Source organism: Phocoena sinus, chromosome 10, assembly GCF_008692025.1.
Source record: "Phocoena sinus isolate mPhoSin1 chromosome 10, mPhoSin1.pri, whole genome shotgun sequence".
NCBI lineage: Eukaryota > Metazoa > Chordata > Mammalia > Artiodactyla > Phocoenidae > Phocoena > Phocoena sinus.
The window spans coordinates 78,478,718-78,501,999 of NC_045772.1; the positions used below are offsets into that span (position 1 = coordinate 78,478,718).

The 23,282-nt window shown below is 41.8% G+C and overlaps 1 protein-coding gene across 4 annotated transcripts in view; it reads left to right on the forward strand.

The window, feature by feature from the left end:
* Positions 1 to 23,282, forward strand: part of TMTC1 (transmembrane O-mannosyltransferase targeting cadherins 1) — a 264,581-nt gene that overhangs the window by 169,850 nt on the left and 71,449 nt on the right. For all 4 annotated transcript variants that reach the window (XM_032646464.1, XM_032646467.1, XM_032646465.1 and 1 more), the window contains 2 exons: positions 3,632 to 3,753; positions 18,655 to 18,822. In XM_032646464.1, the coding sequence (XP_032502355.1) occupies positions 3,632 to 3,753; positions 18,655 to 18,822 (290 nt within the window). The remainder of the gene's footprint in view (positions 1 to 3,631; positions 3,754 to 18,654; positions 18,823 to 23,282) is intronic.

A 23,282-nucleotide genomic window follows, 5' to 3' on the forward strand; every position in this document is an offset into this window, starting at 1 on the left:
AGGTATCAGTCACCTCTTTTTTGTTTTTGATCATCAAATTAAAACCCAGAGAAGTAAATTAATTTGTCTGAAGTTGCACAGTTAATCAGACAAATAATGTGTATTATTATTATTGGCTGTATTATTAGCTGTTTTAATTCTTATGTCTTTTCACCCCCTAGTGTATTTGGAATAAGTTTCCATTTGCCTCTTTTCCTAGAAATGAATGCAGTCTGTGTACTTTGGAAAATGCCACGCATTTTCTCTTTTTTCCCCCACTCTTATTTTGTTTGCGTTTCATCTGTATCTGTTAGGCTGAAATAAGCTATAAATTATTTAGCCAACTTTGTCACATCTGTGATCCACAGGACACAAAATTGGATTCTCTCCCAGTCTTTCTCATTCTAGGAAATTCAGCCATGTTCATGACATATTTTTTCCCTTAACTTTACAACTTTCTGCTTGGCTGATCAACTTGCAGTTTAAAGAAGTATATTCTTGAATATTTTCTATCTCTCTTGACTGAATGGGGAGGAGAGAAGATTATCGTCAGTTTAATTTGAGACGCAAGAATTTTTTTCATGAATGTTATTTTTCTTGAGATAAATAGTGAAACTTTTTCACTGAGTTCATTGAGTTTGGGCACTGTGCCACTGTCTTCAGTTGAATGTTTTGAAAACAAAGTAAAACACCACATAAGACAGCCCCTCTGGTAGCAATGTGGACTGGTAGGCTCTAAGCTCACAACTCCAATGACATGGACTTTCTCTCTGATCAAGAAACCTTTGTGTTGATCCAGCTGCGCTGAGCTGTGAGCCTCACTTACCTCATTTAATAGTTGACACAGGGAAGGGCTAATTTCATTCCTGCTCAAGGTGACTAATGGTGGCAGGGCCACAACTGGGACATGGACATCAGCTGCTGGACACTGACTTACTTTTCTTTCTATGCATGTGGGACCCTTTACTCCATCCTTGTTGCCTGTAGGTAAAAGTCAACTCCACACAGAGCGTACAACACCCTGATGGTTTGTCACCTGCCAACATGTCCAGGGTTATTCCCTGCTTTGTACATTCTGTATCTTCTGCCCGAATGCACCTCGCTGTGACCCCTCTCCCCCTCCCCAAGCCCACCATATCTACCTTGTGAGCATTCATTCAATTTTCAACCCCAGATTGTCCCCCCTCCACCAGGAAGCCCTCTCTGTCCTCTCCCCTTCTCACACCCAGTTTTCTTTCTCACATGGAACATTTATTCATTTATTGATTTATTCAACAAATATTTCTAAACACTCACTAAGTGCCAGGCACTGAGCTGAGCACAAACCACGCGCCACTGAACACAACTGAGCAGCTCCTGTCCTCATGGAGCTTACAGTCTGCTGGAGACATTAATTAAAGACAGTGAGCACACAGATAAATACGTAATCACAACTGGGAGGAGAGCCAGGAAGGGAATAAAGGCCGTGCCTGGAGCCTGCAGCCCCATCTCCGCACCTCCAGCAGCGGCGGCAGCTCTTGGGACCGGGAAGGGAGGAGCCCGAGGGCGCCTCTGTGCTCCCTGGACACCGGCTCCTCCCAACCTACTGGCTCCCCAGCTCGGGCTTCTGCTGAGTAAAGGCCGGAAACATACGACACTACAGTAAGGAAGGGCCTTCGGTCAGGCAGCAAGGGGTGACACTGGGGGTGTGAAGGCGACGCCTCGTTCAGATCTGCAGTGAGGGCTGATCTCCAATAACCGCAATGACATGGGGAGGCGCCTCACGGGGTAAAACACGATCCAGGGACCTGGATGGTGACCTGGTCAGAATTCTCTTAACCCCTGCCCTTGCCTTCATACTTAGGATTAATTAATAGGGGGTATTACATTCTCTCTACAAATCTTTCTGGGAAGACACATGAATACTTTTGCAAAAGTATTGCAGTTTTTGAAAAGTGTCCAAAAAAGTCAACTATCTCTGAAAAATAAAAGTGCACCTATAAAAAGAGAACATCAATAATAGGCTCAGAGCTCATGAGCAATGCTTGACGTGATGCTCACTCTCTGGGGTTTATTTTCAGCCTTGTCAAGAAATATTTGCACCATTGTAAAGCAATTATACTCCAATAAAGTTGTTAAAAAAATTTGCCTTCATATTACAGAATTCTTATGAGGGTGTTTGTTCTTTTAAAAATCCTATAATCTTTAAATTCTTGGACTGAAATATACTCTGTAAACTGAAAGAAAAATCTAAATTACAAAGATAGCTTGCAGTTTTTAAATATAATGAACTTGTTACTTCTCACCTGTTTTATTCCTTCAATTTAAGTGGGTCATAGAAAATACAACATTATTGTATCCATTTGAGTTGAAGGCTTGTTATGCAAAATTTTTTCTTCTTCTTTCATCTTTTAATTCTAAAGAGTGTGGTTACTCTAGGTAAAAAATGAGATCATTACTTACGTTCCCTTACTTTTAAAGGAAATTGTCCAAATTACATTTGTTCATATGGAATTGCTCTTAGAAACTTTGTTATTCAATATTTTGTAGTCAGCAAAACAAAGATTTTAATAAAATCCAGGTGACAAATGTCTCAAGATGTTTGAAATCTTACTTTGTCTACTTAAAATATTAGTAGTTGTATTAGGGAATCTTATTTATGTTTTTGAAATTCTTTTGTTTAGTCTTTCACAATTATTAAAAATAATAGGCTATTTAAAATGTTTATAAGAAAAAATTTAAAACTGTAACATGGAAAGTTCTATTTGGTTTTTCCCTTAAACTTCTTTTAAGAAGAAAAAAGTAATACCATCCAATACATTTAGGTTTGTTTTAAAAAGGCATTCCTTCAAATACGTCTATTTGGAAATACACACTAGCTTTTACAGTGCCCATTACAACATATTATTAGTAATAAATAGAAATATTTTATGTTAACTATAAGTGACAAAAATCTTTACAAATTAATATATACAATGTAAGAGAAAGGTGTTCTGTCAGTTTAATGATTTATTGTAATGAATTTTGATTCCAAAAAATTTCATGGAATAAATACTTGTTTACTGGCTTATTTTGAAAGATGCTAAAAGCACCTCAGCTCAAATGATCTCCCTCATTGGTGCCCCACATTTCACCATTTGCATTTAATTTTCTTCATGCTAAGCTTTGCCTCTCCTGGTGGGCTTTGTGTGGGTTTTTTTTCCTTCTTCTTCTTCTTTTTTGTTGTTTTTGTTTGTTTTGCTTTTAACGTGTTCTGTTTCTGAGAGACAGTAATTCTCCATGATGCCTTAGTGAGCTTGATCCCACCCAGCTGCTTTGCTCCCTGGAATGAGTTGCCTGGGGGCACAGGGACTCTAAAAGGAGCCAGACCAAGAAGCAGGATGGCTGTAGGGCCGGCCCAGAATAAGGAGTAATGGTCACTGATCATGTTAGGCAAATAGCAGATGTTCTGGGTGGCAAATGTGTGTCAGGGGTACATGCGAATATTTCCATGAGCCAGAGGTTTTAGCCTAAGGGCTTTCTCTGATGAATTCAGCACACTGATCAAAAGGTTTACATTGGTCTAATTTATTCATTCCTTCAATGAGAAGCTGAAAATGAAAGAGATGGTTAAATGCTGACTGAAGTGGAATTAAACCCAGATTAATTTGTCCTCCACTATTGTGTGTTTCAGAGATTGGAGCACAGGGAAGTTTTGGTGGGCTTGTTGTTCCTGGTTTTCCCGTTCATCCCAGCCAGCAACCTCTTCTTCAGGGTGGGTTTCGTGGTGGCCGAGAGAGTGCTATACATGCCTAGGTAATTACTGCTCCTGGATTCCTCTTTATGAGACCAACACTGATGGCTCCAGAGAGACTGTTCTTTGTGTGTATGACAGATCTTTGCGGTGTTTATTACCCCAGCTTTAAAAACAGCCAAAGAGGAAGTTGGATGAGAATATTGACCAGAGTATATTCAGAATTTTAGCAGCAATCATTTACCACGGCTTCTTTGTTCAAGTATCTGTGTTTCTTAAACATAATTATAGTAACTTTCTAGAAATATTTGTTGATTTGGATAAAATTATTAACCGTGTTAAGTAGCATGATTTTAATTAATTTCTATCTTCTTTCTCTCTCTTTCTTTGTTCTTTAATTTAAAAATGGGAACAATCTGAAGGAACCTTGTCCTTGAGAAAAAAATTGGTTAAAATTATAAAGGGCATTCAGACTTGTATGATTACATAATGCCACTTAGCTCTGAATATTTGAATGTGCTGAAGCTCGTCTGTTCGCTAGTCTTATTCAAATGTCAGCATTCCAAGGCCTGTTTCTTTTCAAAAGCCTGAAAATGTCTCTGAAATGGTTCTGCCGGGTTAGCCATTGTGTGACCTTGAGTAGCACATGAAGATTTTTTTTTTTGGCACCCATGTTATCTCATTTTTAAAATAAGGATTTTATTAAGCTTCCTAAAATTAAGTAATTTGATGAATTATACATAAGAATGAACTTTTCTCCTTTTTAAATTTTTTTAAGACCTTTTTATTTTTTATTTTATTATTTTTTTTTTTTTTGGCCACACCACGCAGCATGTGGGATCTTAGTTCACCAACCAGGGATCAAACCCATGCCCCTTGCATTGGAAGGCAGAGTCTTAACCACTGGACCACCGGGGAAGTCCCAAGAATGAACTTTTCTAAAAGGCAACAAAATAAATACAGTAAACCAAAATATTATCAGGAAATTATTCATTTTTATTTCTTCATTTTGAGTTAGAAATTTAAGTTAATTTTAAACTTAATTTAAATGAGATTAATTTAGTATTAAATAGTAAAATTTATTTCATTTATGGATATTGAGTTAGAAATTTTAAAATGCATATAATTAGAAATGAGTTTCATAACCTTCGATTCCCCCCAAAGTAAGTATCTAACAGCTTTCTTAAGACTTAACAGCATCTTGTTTTGACTTAGTTAAGGAGAGGGTGGCCCTTAATTTTCTTTATGTGTCTACAGCACAGTTTGGGAAGGAGATTATTTCTTGATAAAAACTATTTGATGAAGACAAAAATACGAAATTTCTTTGAGTTCTATATTGACTTAAAATAATAAGCTTATGAGGGCTTGCCAGTACTGAGGAATATGGAGGGCAAAGGAGGACCTCAGTGTCTGTTCTAGATGTGTTTTTGCTTAAAGCAGCTGAGTCAGGTTTTGTCTGTAGGACTCCTGATTCCAAGTGGAATCTGTATTTATTCTTCACTTAACAGATATTCACAGAGCGTCTGTCCCAGGCATGCTCTACTACAATCTGAGGCTGCAAAAATAAGTGAATCTCAGGTTTTTTCCCCTCAAAGAGTTTATTAACTGCTGATTAAAAACAAAATGGTGTCTTCCTCTCTAATCATTTAACAGATCTGCATATTCTTTAAAATAGTATCATACTCAGTAAACATTAATTGTATCAAAACTTTTATTGAACCTTTATTATAGGTCAGTCTCTATGCTAAGCATGTTATATTTATTTTATCAGTTAATTCATGCCGTATGTGGTGGTTCATAGCACGTTCCTGCAGTCAGAGTGTGACCTGAGTGTGATGTCACAAAACCTCTGTTTCCTCATCTGTGTCAAATGAAGATAACAGCACCCAACTCAGTGAGATTTTAATGGCATTAAATGAGATGGCCATTTATAAAAATGTTTTCTATAAAAAACTTATAAAATGCTTTATATTGTACATGTTCAATAAGTAGCAAGTGTTATCGTTGATATCAGCTTTCTGATGTAGCTAATACCATAATACCCATTTTACAAAAATAAAGCCTGGGCTCTGAGAGGTTAAATGACTTGCCCAAGTGGCATAGCTAGTTAAGTGGCAAAGCAGTGGAATAGAGATCCTTGTCTGCTGACAGATCTGGCACCTTCCAGGTTATGTTGCTTCTCTGATGGTAACGTCTCCTCAATTGAAAAAGATGAAGAAAATACGAACACAGGAAAGTACTTTCAGCTCAACTCCATTTGGAAATCAGCGCAGGATACTTTCAAGAGTCCTGAGATCTGAATCCACAGCACTTGGTGTTCTGAGTGCATGTGTGGTAAGATTTTCTAATCCAAATACAAGAGAAAAATTTTTGAGGACATAAAAGGGCTGGAATTTTAAACAAGAGGTTAAATTTCATTCTTCTGGAAGAGAGCCTCAGGTAAACATTATAGAAGCCCATAAAATTGTCATCAACCATTTGTGAGCTGTCTTATTGAAAGTCAGGGATTTCTGTCGCCCAGGTAGGTGTGTCCTCCAAACACCCACAGAATCATGCCAGCTCTGGCTCTTCCTGTGCTGCCATATCTTCAATAGACCTTTTTGTGACTCCATTTCTTTTCTCTAAAACAGGCAAAGTCATGCCCTGCCCTTTTTCCACTAGGAATAAGCTGATTTGGATTAAAATAAAAGTTTGAAATATAAAGAAAACATCAATATTACCAAGAGCAGGTGCCTGCCTCTCAGAACCTATTTGGATTTTGCTGCATTTGGCAAACTCGGTGCAGAGTCATCCAAAATCAATTTCAGGAAACCGGTCTTCATTAAAAAGATGGCTGTCCTTTTCTCTCCAAGTTCCCGCATCTGTGCATCGTCGTGCTGATGTCAAGCACCCATCATTTTCCGAGGGTTTGTCTTTACTGCCCAGCGTCTCCTGGATTCATATCCATATCATCACTGTGCCCAGCCAGGCCTCTTTCCCCCTCCAGAGCCGTGGTCTTGGCAGATGCCAAGGCCATGTGACTAGGAAGTGGAAGTGTCTCCTGCCCCTTATAGATGGTCCTGGAGGCTGAGGGAGAGGGCACGTCACTAGTCCAGGTACACAACTCTGAGCACAAACCTGAGAGTTTAACTCAAACTGGGGGGAACTGGGGTTGGAGGAAGCCGAGGAGTTTTTGAGAGAGCCATTGTACCTCTCACAAACCCCAGCCTTCCTTCACAGTCATTGTTGTAAGTAGCACCATAAGGGAGCTGTTTTTTGTTTGTTTGTTTGTTTGTTTAATTCATTTATTTATTTATTTTTATTTTTGGCTATATTGGGTCTTCGTTTCTGTGCGAGGGCTTTCTCTAGCTGCGGCAAGGGGGGGCCACTCTTCATCGCGGTACGCAGGCCTCTCACTATCATGGCCTCTCTTGTGCGGAGCACAGGCTCCAGATGCGCAGGCTCAGTAGTTGTGGCTCACGGGCCTAGTTGCTCCGCGGCATGTGGGATCCTCCCAGGCCAGGGCTCGAACCCGTGTCCCCTGCATTGGCAGGCGGACTCTCAACCACTGTGCCACCAGGGAAGCCCCAAGGGAGCCGTTTTAATTATGGTGCTGGATTCCATTGTTATCTAAAATTGTGCAGCTGAGTCAGAAATCCAAACCTCTGTGGGGAAACTTCTGTGCTGTGGCTTTAGAGAGTTTCTAATGACTTCATCGGAGGCAGTTTATACATGCTGACAGTTTTCATGAAAATGGGGACTTTTCTCCAAAAAAGATTTTACTCAGCAGAGACCAGCCTCCCCCATCTCAGTGGAGAATGGTAGACAGTTGGGTAAGGAGCTGCTGGAATCTTCCTCAGGGCTGCAGAGAATGTTGCAGACGCTGCAGGCATTCCTTGGAAGGTGCCAGAGCACCAGGTGATGCCCGGTGCATTTAATAAACCTACACGCTGGCTTCCACGATGCTGAAGGATGTGTCCAAGCCTTTTATACACACGGGAATCTTCTCTGCATGGAAGATTCTCTTCTCTCCTTCCATTATTGACCTACAAGAAAGAGCCATTCTCCATAGCATTCGTACCCAAGTACTTTGAGGAAAACATGTACTCTGTGGCTTTCTTGAAAATTCAGATCATCATCTTTATGCAGAAAATCCATGTTGTCTCGAAAACTTCAGCAAACTGGGGGAAGATGAAATAGAAAGCTCAGTTGGTAGGTGAACTTCCTACTCATTAAATATTCAAGGTAAGGAGCAAGTTTCTAGCCTTGGGATCCCATCCGTGAACACTACAGAGGTCACGTCTACCCTCACTGAAGCCCAGGCGAGTTTCCTATATTTTTGGTATTAAAATATCCCAGGGAGCTGGTTTGGCCATTTTACAAGAAAAGCCCAGAACGAGTTGGACCAACAGTGCTCTTTCATCCTCTGCCTTTCTGCCTGACAATGAACAAGCCACTTAAATCTTCTAGCTTCTGTTCTCCCTCCATCCTAACCTAGCACAGACCCAAAATATCACCTGCCTCTCACTTGCACTTTGAAATCTGTGGATAAAAGGGACAGAAATGGGGCTTCCCTGGTGGCGCAGTGGTTGGGGGTCCGCCTGCCGATGCAGGGGACGCGGGTTCGCGCCCCGGTCCGGGAGGATCCCACATGCCGCGGAGCGGCTGGGCCCGTGAGCCATGGCCGCTGGGCCTGCGCGTCCGGAGCCTGTGCTCCGCGACGGCAGAGGCCACAGCAGTGAGAGGCCCGCGCACCGCAAAAAAAAAAAAAAAAAAAAAAAAAAAAAAAAAAAAAAGGGACAGAAATGGGCAATTTATTTGACACTGCATGGCTTTAGGGTCAGAGTTTTACCCCCAAAAGAAATTGGAATAATCTTTTCTTCTGGTGATAAATACCAATTTTATGGATGTCTTTTTTGAACAGGCAGGAGAGTTTGGGGCTTAAATCATTCTTTCACAGAAGTTTTGATCTCTTATTCTTATCTCAAGAGAAGCGTATAATTTAATGGCTACTTTTTTGTATTTTATAAAAACCACATTAGAATGCTTCAAAGGACTAAAATTTCTTAGAATCGATGAAGCAGAAATAGTTGTTGAGAGCTCTCCAGTAAAGTTGTAGAATGTGATCAGAGATCCATTCACATGCCAGATTAAGGGTGATTTATTCGCTTCAGTGCCAAAGAGCAAATTCCTAAACTACTTTAAGAAAACATGAATGAGTGGAGAGGGGAAAAGAACGGACAGAAGTAAGTGAAGGCAGAACCAATAATGTGGTTGGAACTGATCAAGAAAAACTGGGATCACAGAAGGAGAAGTTAGACCACCTGTGTTTGAGGGAAGAAAGAAAATTTTTAAATTGCCCTACTCTTAGAAAGAGATGCCATTGTTTTGTATAGTTCCTAAGCTAATGAACACATCAGGCATGGAGAAATGGAAGACAAGTGACTCTTTTCCATATTCAATTTTGAGAAATACCTTCAAATCACACCTATTAATTCTAAATGGAATTTTTAATCTTACACAGGTTGCTATTGAAACAGTACTGCAGTATTTGTTCCTCAGGATGCAAAGTGAGAAATGTCACCTCTGAAAGAACACTGCCCCTGTTATCTGACACTGGGGATCCCTACTGATGAGCCATCTATGCATATGCTCCTTCAGAGCTGCTGGAAGAGAGTGATGATTATTTGGGAGCGAATCAAAGTTTTGCCAAATACTCAAATCATCAGAGAAATCATTTGATATCAATAAAACCTTACTTTAGCAAACCCAGTAGAAGGAGAACTGACCTGGGAATCAGCACAGCCCAGTCTGTCCTGTGCCGCCTGGCTGTCCTGGGGGAATCACTTTCACTTTCGTATCTGTAAAACCTGAGTGTTGGCCTTGCCCGGTAATCCCCTAATGTTGCTTAGATCTTTGTGCCACAGTTGTCTCTGAACTAGCCAAACTGGGGGGTGAGGAGAGAAAGAGAGATAATGCAGTGAGTTTTTCATAAAGTTAAATCAATTCATTTAAAAAATTATGAAATTATATGTTTCCTATATTTTTGGTATTAATATATCCTTTCTCGGGCTTCCCTGGTGGCGCAGTGGTTAAGAATCCGCCTGCCAAGGCAGGGAACAGGGGTTCGAGCCCTGGTCCGGGAGGATCCCACGTGCCGTGGAGCAACTAGGCCCGTGCGCCACAACTACTGAGTCTGCGCTCTGGAGCTCGAGAGCCGCAACTACAGAAGCCCACGCGCCTAGAGCTTGTGCTCCTCAGCGGGAGAGGCCACCACAGTGAGAGGCCCGCGCACCACAGCGGAGAGTGGCCCCCACTCACCGCAACCGGGAAAGGCCCGCGCGCAGCAAGACCCAACACAGCCAAAAATAAAAAATAAATAAAATAAAAATAAATAAATTTAAAATATCCTTTCTCTTCCTGCATGACGAGAGCAGGAGGGGATATACAGCCCTCCATTAGTTCCTCCTCTCCCACCCAACTCCCTCCTTTTGGACATTTTGCTGGTTTGGGAAATCTGAACTCCAGTTACCATAGTGCTGCATGGTCTCGAAGGTCCCATTCAGCTCCCAAGTTCAACTCTTTGTGACTTAGAATAACCTTGTGGAAAGCATGAATTTTTCCTCTTAGGAGTTGAAACACATATTCGTCCTGCTCAGTTTCAGCAAGATGCCCAAGTAGGGCAAGGGGGACATGTCCCCTGGGGGGAAGCAGGAGCAAAGAGGAAGTTCATCTGCCACGAGGACAGGCTCTCTGAAGGGCCTGGCAGTGGGCACTAGGGGATGGTCTGGGCAGCACTGGTGTGGGGCCTCCTCCGTGAGCTGATAGGGTGTCCTCATAAGCATCAGGAACATGTGTTGCTTAGAAGTTCCCACGGACGAGCATCAGTGAGGAGTATGGGCCAGTAGGAAATAGGAGCCTAACCACTGGGGCAGGGCAACAAGAGCAATGGCAAATGCCCCGTCCCCGGGGCCATGGTGCAGGCAGCTTATCAAGAGAGGTTGCAGCCATGAGAACAGGTCAGACGTTCGTGTATCCGTATCAAGTTGTGAGGAGAGACTCAGGAATTGTGCTGAAGCCTAATATCAAAACCGGGCTCAGAGCACAGGTAAGGTTGCTCACAGGGTGACTGGTACCGAGTCCAGTGTGTCCCTCTGTCCCCCTACACTGGGTTTTCAAAAGTCCATCAAAGTTGTTCCTCAGTATACCATGGGGTAAGGATGGGAAGATTTGACTTCAATGTGTTCAACCCCTTGAGACCTGAACTCAGAAGAGGAATGAGATCTGGGAGGTAGACCTTGTCCGGTGAGGGCTACTTTCCAGGGCAGTGCCCAGGTAGGGAGGGTCCTGGGGCTGCACGGGACTTGGTAATGGTCACCAGGTCATGGTGAGGGTGAGTGCTGTATGAGTTCTTCCTTCCAGGAAGGAAGCAGCAGGGCTTTGCTGAGGAACTTAACTGACTGTGTTACAAAACTGGAGATTGTAGGTCACATAGAGCAGAGCAATGGTAGGAATGAGTGAGCTGAGAGGAGGTCAGTGTGCTCATGGGCTGAGGATCAGTTGGCCAATCTGTTGTGCTCAATGAATTGTGCTCAGCCAACGGCACAAAGTGAGGATAAACTTGAACAGTTATTTACTAGACTGGAATCATGGCCTTACTATTAGAGAACCCTGTTAGTTATAAAAGATGAATGTTTATGTCCGAGTCCTTAATGGAGAACAGCAAATGTCTTGGAAACCAGGATTTGAACGTAAAATTTGGAGAGTAGAATCTGAATTCAGATGAGACTAAATGGAATAATATATGTGCAAATTGCTGTAAGCTATGCTAGGTAATTGCAAGTCATTATTTCAGTCTGCCTTGTACAAATGAGGAGATTGGGTGAGTCAAAGTGGAAGGAAATCAACGTAGCAGAGTATAGGCCTCTCCTTCCCAGCCCTTTTCCCCCTCCTCCTTCAGTACTATAAACCTCTGTTTTCTTTTTTAACTTCATGCGCTCAAAAGTAAACAACCCCAAAGGAAAAAAAAAACTCAGCTCATGACAATGAGAACAGATTGGTGGTTGCCAGAAGCAGGGAATGAGGGGTGGGCAAAATGGGTGAAGGGGGTCAAAAGGCACAAACTTCCAATTATAAGTTAAATAAGTCCTGGGCGTGTAATATTTAGTTAATAATACTGTATTGTATGTTTGAAAGTTGCTAAGAGAATTAGATATTAAAAGTTCTCATCACAAGAAAAAGAAATCGTAACTGTGAGGTGATGTGTGTTAACTAGAGTTATTCTGGTGCTCATTTTGCAATATACAGAAATATCAAATCATGATGTTGTACACCTGACACTAATATGATGTCATATGTCACTTATATCTCAATTTTTTAAAAAAGTGAACACCCCTAACTTAGCAGGCTAGCATTCTGAAACAGAAAACTGGATGTTGTACACCTCACACTAATATGATGTCATATGTCACTTATATCTCAATTTTTTTAAAAAGTGAACACCCCTAACTTAGCAGGCTAGCATTCTGAAACAGAAAACTGGAGGAGGTTATGAAACGTGCCCCTGGGAGTGGAGGAGAGACTAGCTTGTGGGTATCACACACCCAGTCACCTGCCTGGAGGGTGTGAATGGATTTAAGTGTTGCCATTTCAACCTCCCTTCCGTTAAGACCCCTTGTCGTTATTAGTGAATCTATTTCTTTCCTTTGCTCTTGGATTCTGTGCTGGGAAATACATCTCAAACCAGTGACTTCTTATACAAATTTTAGTAATCTTAAAATATCCTCCCCACTATTTTAGAAACCTGGATTGTCTTGCCCTCATGAGAGTTGGGACCACCATTTTGTATGTTTGTGTTTTCTCATAATACCCAGAAAAATAGATGCTTCATTAGAGAGTATTGTAGAAAATTAAAGAACACTGGACATATGACACAGCATGTACAGTCAGGTCTGTGCTAATATAGGGGAAAAGACGAGGGAACGGCAACAACAGTGAATTGTCCATTAATGCCTTTGCTTCAAAAGTGAAGATGCCTGACTCTAGAATATGGTGGTTTACGGAAGAAATGGCAGAATTTAGGTCCTAGAGCTGAGTATACTGTACGAGGGTTGAGAAAGGTTGTTTTTCTGGCTTTTTAGAATTAGATTCAGCGTGACTTGGGAGGTGGTTGGCTTTGGCCAAAAGGCCTCTCAGGCCCAGATGGAAAATTTGTTGTGGCTACTGGAACCAGGCTGAGAGGGAAGTAAGCCAGGCTCGGGTGAAGGTGCCTGCGAAGGGAAACACTGCCCTCTGAGTATGGACAGTACTCCTGGTGATAAGTCATCTTTGGGCTCGACTTGGATTGATTCATTTTTAAGTTCACTTTTGTTTCCATGTTAGTTTCCGGTACCTTCCACTGCAATGTTCAATCACACTTAGGAAGCAGCCCCTCTTACATGCAAAAATGAATAAAACAGTACTCTAGCCTTAAAAACTGGCCCAAACTTCCAAACAGTTAACGCTTTGTTTCTTATCAAAGTTGAATACAAAAGCCTCTTCATTATGCGTTAATTCACCGAAGAGTTTATGTTTTTCATTTCCTTCACTTTCACAAAATAGACAGAATAGAGAAAGATTTGAAATGGATCTAAGGGAAGATTTGCTTAGTGCTTTTTGTGGTCGAGGTTTATGAGCGTTCATTAACTTAAGTATGTGGCCATATGTATTTCACATATGACCAGTGTACCTTGTTTTCTTCAGTATTTTGTTCTATAAAAATGATGTATGAGTCATACCTTTCAGAAGCCAACAATATCGTACAAGGTATTTTGAAGTTTTAAGGGTGTTCTTGGTGGATGCTCTTAAAAGACTTACAGTTGTCCTGTAAATTAGACAGTTTGGGTCAATCTGGACTTTGATAAACTAGGTTTCTTGAGGTGTATTTACAGATCTACCACGTATTTTATTGATGTAGTAATACACACATGAACACATAGACACTGCCCTTGAGAACACTGATACCTTGTATTCAGTTCACAGAGCACACCCACATATATTATTTCATTTACTCCATGCAACAACCTTTCAAGGTAGCTGTATTTTAAGCTGCCTTGAAGGCAGGCAATATTTAGCCCTTGTAATACAAACAACTAAGGCCAGATCAGGCTCTGTAAGTAAATCTGTCGCACAGAGCTCACCAGTGTCAGAGAAGAACCCAGCTTTCTAGACCCAGTTCTAGACTCTTTATTCTCCAATGAAATCCTTCTCCTCGCTGCAAACCCCCAAAGTCTGCACCAGAACACTTGTTCCACTACACCTAGTAGTGCTCTAGTTACCTTAGGAAGTTACTACATTTACAGGAGCCAAATACAGAGTTATCTGTTTCCACCTGGAATACATGTAAACTCTGCACCTTTCCTGCCTTCTACTCTATTTAGCAGAAAATAATGTCCTAATAATATTATTATTATCATAACATAATATTAATGCTATTTACTGTTTAGTGTGTATCATCAGTTGTGCACAGTGTAAAATTATTATTCCCTTTTACAAAATAAGAAAATTAAGAACCGGGTAATAAATAATTTGTCTGAAATCAAACAACAGTAAGTGTCAGAATTGAGAGGCAAACGGGTTTTTTTCTGATTCAGACCCTGCCTTACTTACCACTGGAGGTCTCATAAATTTTAGAGCTGGTAGGTGAGCTGGGAGGTTGAGAGGAAGCATGTCATCTTCAAAGAGGTAAAAGAGAATTAGCAGACTCTCAGAAGGTGAAAGCAAAGGGTTTTTCTCCCAGTTTGCTCCATAGGTAATGCCGAGAAAAGAACAGAACAAATCTATTTATGGAGAAGTAAATGTAAAGAAGCTTTTCAGGGCTTCCCTGGTGGCGCAGTGGTTGAGAGTCCGCCTGCCGATGCAGGGGACACGGGTTCGTGCCCTGGTCCAGGAAGATCCCACATGCCGCGGAGCGGCTGGGCCCGTGAGCCATGGCCGCTGAGCCTGCGCGTCCGGAGCCTGTGCTCCGCAACGGGAGAGGCCACAACAATGAGAGGCCCGCGTACCGCAAAAAAAAAAAAAAAAAAAGAAGCTTTTCATACCCAGCCCAGCACCCCTAGGATGGGGAGTTAAGGAAATGCACGAGAGATACCTTTTTCTTGGAATGTGAATAAACTCACATCCACATGCATTCAGTCTTTTGGGAAATTTCCCCATCCATCAAATGTTTGAGATAAAAAAGAAAAGGCAAGAAATGGGGACACTAATGAACCTGGACCAGCTTCCAGGTTCAATCTGATCTGAGGAGCCACCATTGTCTCCCTGGGGCTTCCTGTGCTATAGCGTCAAACACCTATTTGGGGCTCATGGTTCCAGGGCTTTTTTGTTTAACCATTTGGGGTCAACATCCATGAGACCAGAATAAGATCTGAAGGTCAGATAATTTGCCAGTTGGGGATTCAACAGATCAACATAAAGTTCATTAGGGACATGTTTCATTTAAACTATCTAAAGTTGGGAATTTTTTAGAGTAATAAAATAGGAAGAATGTGTCTGTCTTGTATCATTAATGCTATTTATAGATACTCTCAGTGGGTTGTTTGAGCTTGTTAAGTTAAAAGGTAGAATTTCAATTCTACTTAATAGCAAAACACTTCTCTTTGCTGCATATAATAAAACAAAAAGTAAAGCCGTAACAAACATCATAAAATACTTGGCCCAGTCACAGAAAATTGTCATCTCTCCAGGGTTGATGTAAATGGGAAGGGGAAATGTTGTTCTTTTATCACTTAAGAGCGTGAAAGTACCTTTGTACTATCTACACGACGACTAACTACTCAAAGTTCTCAAACAACAGGTTTAAACATTTTCTATTCAAATTTGAAAGGACAGACGTTGTTGATTGATATTTCCTATTCAATTCTCTTTGGATTTGCATTTTTTAAAGGAGAGATGCAGCTTTCTTTAGTTTTTATAAGCACTGTGGGCTGAGCAGCTTGTCAGTAAAATACATTCAAAATTGGAGATCCCTGTGGCCTGTGAACAAGAGATCATCTCTGTGCTGCTTTCTCTGGGACAGCCATGGTGCCTCTCAAGCGTGCTTTGAAAATGTTTCTCGGTACTGAGCTAAGCCATTCAGCAGCCAGCTGGGCTCTTGGTTCTCCAGGTTATGATGGCAGTTGTCAGTGGTTTACACTGACTCCTTTGGGCTCTCTGGGGAGGTCTCTGGTCAGAGCCCAGATTTTCCTTAACCAGGTTAAGCAGACCAAACTGGAGTCTGGTTTCATTTCCCTGGAGGTCAGAAAAGTATGTATTTTCTCATTTGCTTGATTTTCCACTTTCAAAATGAGGACTTGCCCTGCCCCAGTAATGGAGAGAGCAGTCCTTCCCCCCTGCAGCTGAGATCTGCAGTAAAGCAGATGTTGAAAGATGAAATGTCATAATAGAGAAGCATCTTAATCTCTGATATTGTGTTCAAGTTTTTAAGAATGTGATACCCTCTAAGAAATTTGCAAACTTAAGTGGAGATGATTTTATATGGCTTAGCATTTCTTTAAACCATATGTCAATACAAGGACTTCTGAAAAAAAATGATTATGTTACTTGATCCCGATGCCTGTGCTGAGTGGAAGGAATGGTATTCTCCTTCGTTTTGGCTGTAGCAGGGCTCAACAACTGTGGCCTGTGAGTGGAATCTGGCCCATCGCCTGTTTTTATAAATACATTTTGTTGGAACACAGCCATGCCCATTCGTTTACATAAGTGTCAATGGCTGCTTTCCTGCTACGAAGATAGAGTTGACTAGGAAGGACAGAGCCCATATGGCCTGAAATATTTACTCTCTGGCCTCTTACAGAAAAAGTTTGCCCACTCCTGAATTATAGCACAGCGTTAGGGCCGTGGGACTTCTGATCTGATTCTATTCCTAGCTTTTGGAGCTATGGGCAAGTTATTTAAGTCCTCTAAGCTTTAGTTTCCTCATTTATGAAGTGGGAGATACTGAGGATTGAGTTTTTTAATTAGATAATATATTTAAAGCCAGTACTGTCCTTGTTCCAGACGCTACAAGTATTGGACAGGCCCACATAAAGATCTTAGCACAGTGCCCGACACGTAGGGAGTACTCAACAAACGTGCAAACGTACAAAATAGCTGATCTGGTTGCTGTCATCTTCATTATCCTCGTGTTCTGCCACTTGGTGGCCGTTGCTCTGGAGCTGTTGGAATCCCAGTGTTTCCCTTCCCCACCGCTCTGCCAGATGGCAGCTCTTTCCTACAAGGAGGCAGTTAATGACCATTGAGATGTCATGTATGGAGTGATTGGGAAGGAAGTAGGTGAAGCTGTGTGATAAAGTGTGAGGAACACAGCAGTCAAGGCAGAACCCCAATGTCAGGACAGCAGGTGGAGTGTGGGCTCTGGAATCTGGAATTCCGGGGGTTTTGTCTTTGCTCTACTGGACATGAGCTGTGTGACGGAATTCAGCAAGTGCGTTCGCTTCTCTTCTTCAGTGTCTTCAGGAGTTTAATGCTGCTAACAGTGACCCCCAGGGATATAAGGATGAACTGAGCTCCTGTAGAGAATGTACTCGGCACATAAGATGTGCTCGATTAACATTGCTCCTCAGAGGTGCTGCTTTACGAACGCAGGGGGAGAAGAGAGCGGGCACTGGGGACCTGGGTGCCTGCAGGGTGCGCCCCCTGCATTTCAGTACGCTCTTCACATGTCACTTTTTCAATGAGGCCTCCCCTGACCACCCATATGAATATCTCACCTTCCTTCCCCTCCTGGTCTCCCTCCTTCACTTTCCTGCTTGATTTTTCTCCACCTAACGTATCATATTCAGTGTGACCTACTCTGGGTCTTACTTGCTTGGTGGCTGTTTTCCCATCCATGTGAGTTCCAGGAGGGTAGGAATGATTGTTTTACCCACTGATAACATTCTTGGTGCCTGTGACAGTGGCAGGCACATAATCTGTGTTTTACTCATAATTGTATTTTTAGTGCTCAGCCTACTGCCAGTCACATACTAGAGAGAGAACAAATAATTAATTGAACAAGTAAATGAGTTATATTAATTTAGGGCTTCTTATAGTATTAGTGTCTGACTAATATAGGATTTCTTTACACAAGCTTGCTTCATTGTTAAAATATTCTATAATAATTTGTATTATCGTCTTTGGAAAGAAATGAGTTTTGACTAAAATACACACAGCATAATGAGTACAGACTAAATATGTTTTTCTGAGGCCAGTTGGCAGGCAGGAAGCCTCTCTGCAGGTGCACAGGTGATGCGAGGGTCCACATTCCATCCACCAAGCCAAAGCTTTTAGAGATGTGGTATCAATGTGCCAAAGCCCCACTCCGATAACGTGAGGGATCCTTCGTGTCTGTTGGGAAAGCTGAGCCAGAATCAGCATGAGAATCGGATCAGTGCAGCTTGTCTGTGATAGGCTGCACGCTGTGAGCCTCAGAAGCCCGCCGGTGGGAGGATCTTCCTTCAGCGTAAGGACTTTGGCCAGAATGGGGATATACTAGGTGGCACGTCTGGAGACCAAAATCAATGCCCCTTGGTGACCAGCATCCCTTCCAGGACCTGATAGTCTCCCCCAGGGACTGTCTCCCACAAAGCCTCAGGGTCCAAATTTGAACACATGGTGCCAGTAGGGTTATACAATGTCAGGAACATAAGGGAGCCTGAGTCAGAGGGTCCAGTCAAGACCCAAGACACACAGGATGGACTTTTCTGGATGCCTGAGCTGCAGAAATTCAGGGCAATGTGAGCCTGCAAGATGAACCTGTCATTCTCCACACTTGTGCCAGAGAACTAGCCAGTGTGCCGGTAGAGCCCATTTGAGCTCTAACGTGGAAATGTGTCAGACAGGGCGGGTTATGTCTGTGTTTTCTATCACAGGACAAGCTCTGTTTGAAAAGTTAGTTGCATGGGATGGAACACTCAGGGGCCTCTATTGCACCCCAAAGTCACTTGCTTCTCTGCCCTGTTTTCCAGCATGGGCTACTGCATCCTTTTCGTGCATGGAATGAACAAGCTGTGCACGTGGCTGAATCGCTGTGGGGCTGCCACCCTGAGCGTGTCCACTGTGCTGCTGCTGCTGCTTTTCTCCTGGAAAACCATGAAACAGAATGAAATCTGGCTGTCGAGAGAGTCCCTATTCAGGTATGACTAGAGGGTTAAAAGGGAATCTCTTCCCATTTATTTCTTTGCTGACGCATTTGTTTCCAAACAAACGAGGCGATATGGATCTGGCAATATTTATTCATCCAGAAACGTTTTTTAGTAAAGTTTTAAATGGAAGATGTCATTTTATTTTGGGTTTTAACTTTAATTTTTTAAATGGTATTATATAAAGTTTTACGGGAGCTCACTGTAAGTGAATTAATGGAAATAAGGCTCATGGGAAGGTTTTTGGGTCTGTGAATTGAGATGGAAAGTCTTGATGATGAGCTGGGCTGTAAAATCAGCCATCAACAAAATAAGATTGGTCAGTAAGTCTAATTGCATTGTTCAGCTGAGTGAATGAGAAAGGTGAGCACACAGCAAGAAGGAAGAGAGATGCAGAATATTCCAGGATATTAAGTTGTGATCTGTAATCTAGTTGCTTTGTTTTGAACATTAAGCGTGAGCAAGGAAGGGAAAGACTTTTTCATCTTGTGGTAGGTTTTTATGTAGTGTAGAAGCTGTTTCTGAATATAACAATGCCAGTTTATAGCCCTAACTTGTTGTAAAGCATAAAACGTCCTTTAGGTTGCTCATTATGCTGTGTTTCTGGGCTTAGTCTGTCTCCTTGATGTCATAGCCCTGGTGACCTTCACCTGGCCTCCGCGGCTCAGCCACACCTGGTCTCCCAGCAGTATTTCCCAGTCTCCCAGGGGTCCCCAGTCTTTGACCCCTTCCAGCTTCTGTCCTCATTTATGACCCAGTTGGCCAGTTCTGTCAACGTGGTTCTTATTTGGTTCCCTAATCAGCCAGTACCCAACACTTATTCTTTGGAGGCAAACAACTGAAACAGAGCTGGAATCACTTTCAAAAGGAGAAAATATGGAAAGAGCGTAGGAGAGCGCACAGAATTGGGGAGTAGGTGAGGAAGTAAGCATGTAGCAGACGGGAAACAGGTGTCTGGATAGTCTGTCTTGAGGGGACCTGGGTACCTGCAAAGGAATGAACGGAGGGTAAATGTACCCCGATTTTCTCTCTCTTCACATCACAGTCCTAGGAAAAGAAAATCCTCTGACTAGGCCTGAGCTTAGGTCGTGTGCCTGCCCCTTGTCCCTCCTAGGGCACTGAGATGACAGAACTAGCCAAAGACGCTCCCCTGACTTCCATGGGGGGAGTTAGGGCAGGCAGAGCCCCTGGGCTTCCACTGAGATGTCCCAGCAAGAGGGAATTCCCCACAGGAAACCCAAGCACCGGAAAAGGACACAGACTCTGGGCTGCCAGAAGTGAGTGAATGAGGGAATGAACGAATGAAGGAGTAAGACAACTGTTCATTGTACTCCTCTACCTTTTAAAACAATATATCTGATTTTGCCATTTGGCAATTTAACTTTCTTTAATAGAAAAAAAATTAGTCTGGCATGCATGCACATCTTATCAGTTTATTTACTGTTACTATATCATTATCATTGTCACCATCATTACTTCAGGGGATACTATAGGGACCTGTTGCCCTGTGGGTTTTTTTCTAGGAATTGTATATCACTTTTAGGCTTCCGATTCTGTTCCGTCCCCGTCATACCCCCGACCTCAGTGCAGTTCTCACAGACTACAATGGACTTGTTCCCTCTTACTGCCCACTGCTAAGGTCATTCTGTAAACACAGGGGCATGGAAGTTCAGGAATATAACTTCCTCCTGGTTTCTGTTGGCTTGATTCATTTTTTCTTTCACTTTCAATAGTCAGTGCTTTTATGAGAAACTTTAAAATGGTTCTGCCCCGTGTTAAATCCTTTCCTTGAATAAAGGTACTAAGATTGATTGTATTTTCTAATGATGTTTACTGCTTAATCAGTGCAACTCTGAGGAAGGATTTTGGCAGACAGCATTTTATCTCAAGGATAACAAGTTAGTGTTCAAACCCTGTACAGCTGATGCCAGCAATTTAAAAAAAAAGGAAAACAGAAAAACAAAAAGCTCATTGACCTTGCATGCAGAGGCTTCTGGTTTTTTAGATGGAAGCATGTAGGAAGTGAACAGTTGATTACTAAAACACAGGCATTCCACATATGTGCTTAAAGAGACTTTGTGTCTTGAGAGGCCTTTGGTGATCAAATGGAATTTTGTGTAAGGTGCAAATCAAAGCTATCAATAATTTTTAGAAAACTTTTCCTGTTATAATTTATTTATGTCCTGGGGAAACTTTTAAGTATCTGAGGCTTTAAGTTTATTCTTTTTCCTTCAAGACCAGATGCTTATATGTATTCATCTTTCCTGAGTAATGTTCAAATCAGTTGAACATTTACCAAGAATCTTTGAGGCAAGATAGGATTAGTGGCTGGTGTGGGGTCTGGAATTAGGTTTTCTGGCTTTCCTCCAAGTTCTACCGTTTAATAGCTGTGTGATCGTGGGTGAGTTACTTAACCACTCCATGCCTTAGTTCCTTTATTTTAAAATTTAGGAGTTTGGGATGAACATATACACACTACTATATATAAAATAGATAACCAACAAGGTTGTACTATATAGCACAGGGAACTATATTCAATATCCTGTGATAAACCATAATGGAAAAGAATCTGAAAAAAGAGTATATATATATACATATACGTATATATGTATAATTGAATCAATTTGCTGTACACCTGAAACGAACACAACATTGTAAATCAGCTATACTTCAATTAAAAAATAAATTTTAAAAAAGGAAAAACTTTTAAAATTTCGAATAATGATAGTGTCTATCTTCTGGATGTACTATAAGAATAAAGGAGTATGTGAAAGACGCATAGGGCAGTATGATAAACACTGTGTAAGGCTTTCCGATTATTGCTCTGCACTGTGTTCTAGGACATGAGAGAGCAGGGCGTGGGACGAGACACTAGAGGAGCCTGAAGTCTGGATGGGAGTCAGACATATGTACACATTTTAATGTAATGTAGCAGGTGGTAGACAGAGGCAGAGCAGGGTGCTGTGTAAGTGCAGGCAGGTGACTGGGACCAACCCAAGCCTTCAAGGACCATTCTCTTATAGACCTGAGCTCAGTCTGGAAGGATAAGGAAAGCCTAAATTAACCATAATGGCCAAAACCAAGAGCTGGCCAACTAAGAAGAAGTTGCAGTAGTTATAGATGAGGTGATGTCCTTGACAGAGGCCCTGTTTCTGTTTTCTCCTCTGTTCCAGACTGTCAACCCATTGACCATCCTAGGTCATATGGTCTCGTTGAGGCCTCTCTAATTATATGGAGTGGTTGTGCTTGGCAGTATGAACGATCTTACAGAGTATCTTAGGACAGACCTTTGTGTTAGAGACAATCCAAATTTCAGTCAAATTCCAGGGTTTCCAGCTGAGGCCTCCTGTCATAAAAAAGATCCCACTGAGTGATGTATTTTTAGGAGATACAGATGGAAGTTCCCCCTCACAGCTTTGTACTTTTATTGGCAAAAACCTCACACACAAAAGCACAAGAACCCAGCACTTGTGTCTCATCAGAGGCTCAGAGAGAGAGTAGTTTGTCCAAGACGAAATCGCTGTGAAAAGGAGGTGTCAGGTTTGAACCCAAATCCGATGTAAAAGCCAAAGAATACATATACTTCACCACATCTGTGTTTTGCTTTATGTTTTCTAACTTAAGCTAATTCCAGTATAAACAGAGAAAGACAGAGAGACAGAGACAGACAGAGACAGAATGAGAGATGTTCATAATCATAGCTGCAAGGTACATTTTCTTTAGTTCTCAGAACAGATTATTCTGCTATCTAACCTGAGGAGAGGGTAAGTGCATAGCTTCTAGTGACAGCCCAGACTTTTATATTTTGGTACCAAAATAACACAATTTGATGAAATCTTTTCTTCCCATGCCCCCAAATCTTCAAAATACTTAGAAAGACAAAGACAGCATGTTTTCTTTTGCATCCAGTTTGGGGTCTCTCTTAATCCCATTCATGAACTACTTAAGTGATCCCTGGACCACCAGTTAAGAATCTATGGCTTAGATCTTCTTCCCTCCCTGTAGGAAATACATTTCTCTTTCCTCCTCTCTGAATTGCTGAGCCAGAGAGATAAGCAGACCTCCCAGGGCAGAGAACATAAACCAGGGATTGGCAAATTCCTTCGTAAAGGCCAGGCTGTAAATATTTGAGGCTTTGTGGGCCCTATGGTCTCTTTTGCAGCTGCTCTGCCATTGTCTCGGGAAAGAGGCCAAAGACATCTATGTAAAAAGGTAAACACATTGATATGTCTGTGGCCCATCAGGCCATAGTTTGTTTACCAGTGAAATTCTAATGTTTCTAGTATCTTGCGGTACCTTTTTGGTTTATCAAACGTTGACCAACTTCAGGAACGATTCTGACCTTATATTGATCTTGGTTGAAATCTCTGCTCAACTACTTACTCAGTCTGTAACCTTAGAAAATGGTCTTAATCTCTCTGAGCTTCAATTTCCTCATCATATGGGAGGTACAG